This window comes from Aythya marila (assembly GCF_965140915.1).
Source record: "Aythya marila genome assembly, chromosome: 2".
In the NCBI taxonomy this organism is placed as follows: Eukaryota; Metazoa; Chordata; class Aves; order Anseriformes; family Anatidae; genus Aythya; species Aythya marila.
This window is the reverse complement of record NC_139043.1, coordinates 155,530,389-155,535,108: the sequence shown is the minus strand read 5'-3', so window position 1 is coordinate 155,535,108 and position 4,720 is coordinate 155,530,389. Positions and strand designations below refer to the sequence as shown.

Below are 4,720 nucleotides of genomic sequence, written 5' to 3'. Positions count from 1 at the left end.
AAGTTGCAGGATCCCAGGATCTCTTGGTCACAATACCTTTTCAGGTGTGATTCCTGGGGCATGTGCCCTTCAGAATTTGTCATAAATTAGGGCCCTTCGAGTTTTGGAGGTACAGTTGCCACCCTTATTCTGCTGTGCCATGGCATCTCTCAGCACACATGGTCATTACGTTGCAATGACCAGGACTGTGCAATGGCCAGACATGCAAAACAGATGCACCTGCAGCTCCTGCTGAGTGATATACATGCAATACACTCACATTTGATTTAGAAATAAGTATATTTTAGGTGTTACATGGATTGTATGCACACACATTTTCTCATCTAGCAACAATACAGCAATAGCAATAAAGAAGCTATCATAAGGCAAAGATCTGCCATCAGCTCCAAAGACACTGTATGCAACACACCAAATTGCTTCCAGCTACAATTCCCATCATAACTGGGGTGCTCCAAGACTTCCTGTGGTCATGGGATTCCTCTTTCCTCCTCACCATCTGTTGTTCAGAAAGGCCCAGAGCACACTGGCTGATATCCCTGCTGCCATCCCATAGCTGCTCCTCACACTGCCAGCTGCATTGATGTTGCAGAGGTCGGTGCTGCAGCAAGAGACATTCCTGTTGCCCACTTTGAAGTCCTGAAAGTCTGCTTCACATGTTGATTCACAGCCCTTGCTGATGATGTTGAAGAGTCCGATGATCCCTGGAAGGAAACAGGACCATTACTCCAACGACTAAATGAAAGCCAAGGATCATGGATTGGAATAATAAGGTGTTAATTCTTATCTGGGTTTACTGCATGGGAAAAAAATATTAAAAAAAAATCTGCATGTTTTGCTATTGCAGGTTTTATTTTTGGGGTGTCAGTTTGTCAGTAGGGAGGGAAGGAATTCAATCCCTGATCACTTGCTTGAGGTAGTGTGTTCCACAGCACAGTTCTCAGGGGCTTCTGAAACATCACCACCTGCATAAATGTTAATAATGTACTTAATAACAAAAGCAGCCATTTACAGCTTTGTCTGGGAGTCTACACTACAAAGGGGTGAGGAACAAGTGTGTGGGGGCAATTTTTGCACCTATCCTATACACCTTCATTACATGGAGCCTTTCATCATCCAGGGGAATTGTAGAAACAAGGTTATGCCCATTTCATGTATGATAGAGTTATTGATCTGTTGTCAGATGCACATCCTGTTTTTTTTTTTTTTTTTTTTTTTTTTTTTTTTTTTTTTCCCTGTGGTCAGATTACAGTTTACATGAGATCTCCTGGTCTTGCATAATTTAATCAAGGCATCGTGTCTTTGCCATATTCATAATGGCTCTCCTTTATGTGAATGCATGGCCATCAGTATGTGAACTACTAACAAAGAGGGTGCCTACTGGAGATATTGCATTCACTGCCTGACAGATGACTTTGAACATGCCACCAATGGGTTTTGTGCCCCAAGAGCAACTGAGCAGGCACCACAGATCCGCACAGGTTTACTTTTATTTTTCCAGAATGGAAGAATTAAGTCATCTATTAAGAGATTTTACCTGGAGACACACAGCTGGTTGCATTCAGAGCTGGCTGTGATGGGCAATGTGAAATTCTGTCCTTTCCATTGAATTTCCCTAGTTAGTTTTTGCTGAAGTGCAGCCCCTCACATTTTAACCCATGTTTCTAACTTTTCAAAGCCATAAGGTTAAATATTACCCTTGTAAGCAAAGAAAAAAAAAAAAAAAAAAGGTATTTGATATTAAGGAATAAAAAGAAACCTTATTTTGCACAGGTGAGAGAAGTTAGTAGATATTATTCATATTGCCTTGTCCTTAACCGCTACTGCCCTGATCAGCTATGTGCAGTACAAAGCAGCTGCACTCTCAAATATTTTTCCAGGCACCAGCCATACTGCTCAATATTTCACATGATCTACTGGCAAACACAGAGGAATTTGAGATACATCATCCACATGGATTTGTAATCACACCATTGGTGATGGCCAGGACAACTAATAAGACATTAGATATCAAAAAGGGTTAATCATTGTTTTTCTGTCATTCCTATTTAAACTGGAACTCATCTGAAAGTTTTTCCTCACCACTTCTTACCAGATGACTTTTCTCTTCCTGATGAACACTGGGCTTTGCTGGTCCACACCAGCTGGTGTGTCTAGATAAGGTGGGGATGACTGGGCACCCAAGGCTGGGGCCGTGCATGGCCCCAACAACACAGCCCCCCCATGCATTGCCCACCCCCAGTTTGACTTACTGATCACTTCTGTCTTGCACGTGTTCTTTCCACTGCAGTTCATTGTTTCCTGACAGTAGCTGTTGCTAAGTTTTGACTTGCAGCTGTAACACTTCAGAGAAGAACCTGCAAGAGACCAAGAGGGGTTGTAAGAAATATCCATCTGAAACTCTCCAGGTAACCAAATTTAGTGCATGCGCTGGGAATCAGAACCCTTTTTGTGGGTGCTCAAAGGAAGGCAGTACCTCTGTTATCGGGAAAACAGTGTTGTGTTTGTTTCTTTTTTTCCATTTTTGGTGGAGAATGTTTTGCTTGCGAGGGGTGAGAGGATATTTGGTAGGTGTTGGAGCAGCTCCTGATGTAGGTATTATGAGGAGGGGGGCAAAAAGAGACCAGTTGCTTATCTGCTCTCATCAGTCAATGGCAAGGGGGCTACTCCTTCCTTAACATTTGAGATACTCTGCTCATGAACTGAGTAGGGAGGGAGGGATGAAGTCCCCAGAAGGACAGGTTGATGTTGTTCACCTGCCTCTATAGACAGGAGTGTTATGCCAAGGGTGCCTGTGAGCCTTAGCTGAGGCATTTCCCCATTGAAATGGGAAAGCCCAGAGGAAAGAGAGGAAAATGGAAAGGTGGATCAGGGGATTTGCAAGGTTTCTTCCAGCCCTTTTGCTCGGTTTGGCCAACTTGTGCCACCTGCTCTCCCATACTTCCTCTTAGAAAGCAAAAGGCGAGGAAAAAGGGCTTTCACCTCCCTCTCACCATCATGTCACTACGTGTCACCACCTGGTCATGGACACAGGGACCAAAGTCAGTGCTGTTAACACCTGCTGAGCAGTGACACAAGTCAAGACAAAGCAGAATAAACAGTGCAGTTTACAAGTGTCTAGTCCTGATGAAAAATAGTCCCCCAAGGAGTGAGAGCATTGTGCAATTACCTGTTCCTATTACCTCCCCGTGCCCCAGGGCATCGCTGGAGCTTTGCTGCCTTCTAAGTGTGCTGTGAATGTACATACACACTTTAACCCCCTGACTACCAGGCTTGTCTCATGGTTTCTTCAATACCCTTAAACCTAAAATATCCTTTCAGGACACAGACAAGCCCTAACTAGAAGTAAGTGTTATTCAGAGCAGGAAGAAGAAGAAATTTGAATATCTTGGTCTCCTCTCCAAAATGTTTTTATATAAATGGCTGATTCATCAAGCAGCCAAACCCCAGATTATCTGTAGTGCTGCACTCTCTTGTCATGTTTATCTGACTTTTAATGCAGCAAAAGTCACATTTCAGAACATTCTGTTTAAAGGTTTCAGAGGAAAGGGTCTGTCTGGCAAAGGCTGTACAAAACCCTTCTCAGTCTATACCTTAAGCATCTTATGTTTTTTTGAGACAAAGTTTCTGCTCAGATATGCATTTTCTCTTCTCTGGTAATAGGGAAGAGCTGTTTTTAAACATTATTTTCCCTGTCAGGCCAAAAAAAGTGACAGATCTGTGCTGCCTGTATCCCACCCATCACCCATTCAGCCTAGAAAACAACATGCTGTGGTATTCTCCCCATTTCTCTCCTCCTTTCTTGCCAAAAATCTGTGCAGCATCAGAGGCCACTTTTAAAATGAGTCAGAAAGCAAGCTGGAACAAAAACTCTTTGCAGAAATGCTGCAACAGGCATTTTAATATCATGGGAAGGATGATAATAATCCTCACTCCCCTCTTTACGAAAACAAACAAACAAAATAAAAACCACTACATATAATTAAATAATTAAGTAATTTTGATGTCAGGTAAATTCAGTGTTTCATAGGACATATCTTGCCTGGAAGTTGTTCTACCCAGCACTAGGATCACACCACCAGCAGAGATGCACTATCTATTTATTTATTTTTCCACTACAACACCCAGGACACCTTAACAAAATGCAAACATCTTAAAACATTTGCTTCAACATTTCTTCCCTCACTGCCAAACCCCATAACAAGCCTTTTCTCCTCGCTGAAGATCTACTAGAGAGGATGTGGGACTATCTTACCTGAGTCCATGCACAGGACCGCTGCCAGGAGGACGATGAAGAAAACCTTCATTTTGGGATGGCTTTTCTTGTACTGAATACGGGCTGTTTCCTTGTGGGGTACTTTATATACTGTGGGAGGCAGCGATCGTGCATGCCCAGATTACCCCGTGAAGGCACCTGAGCGAGGTTATATGCTGGACCAAGGGAGGGGTTGCTTTGTGGTGGTGATATTTGCTTTAGGTGCCTCTCCTATCTGACTGTGACTTGCCTAGCTACCAAAGCTCCTCTCCACTTCTACACCCTCGCCTTCCCTCCCACCCTTGGGCAAAGTGTTCATGAGTGGAAAAAAAAAAAAACAACACAAATTCCTTAGAACAAGTTGGCCTTATGCATCTCCCTGGGGCGAGCAAGACTGTGGTTGCACCCTGTGAACAGAGCTCTCCACCCCCACTGCTATCCTGTGTAGAGCTATTGTTTTTAATCAAG

General features: G+C 43.3%; 1 protein-coding gene across 1 annotated transcript; it reads right to left on the bottom strand.

The window, feature by feature from the left end:
• Positions 1-266: 266 nt before the first annotated feature.
• PSCA (prostate stem cell antigen) lies at positions 267-4,453 on the bottom strand. The gene is made up of 3 exons (XM_082752352.1): positions 4,253-4,453; positions 2,250-2,354; positions 267-701 (listed from the first exon to the last, which is right to left on the bottom strand). Exons 1-3 carry the CDS (start codon positions 4,302-4,304, stop codon positions 490-492), a joined length of 369 nt encoding a protein of 122 aa, XP_082608478.1. The 5' UTR covers positions 4,305-4,453; the 3' UTR covers positions 267-489.
• Positions 4,454-4,720: the final 267 nt, after the last annotated feature.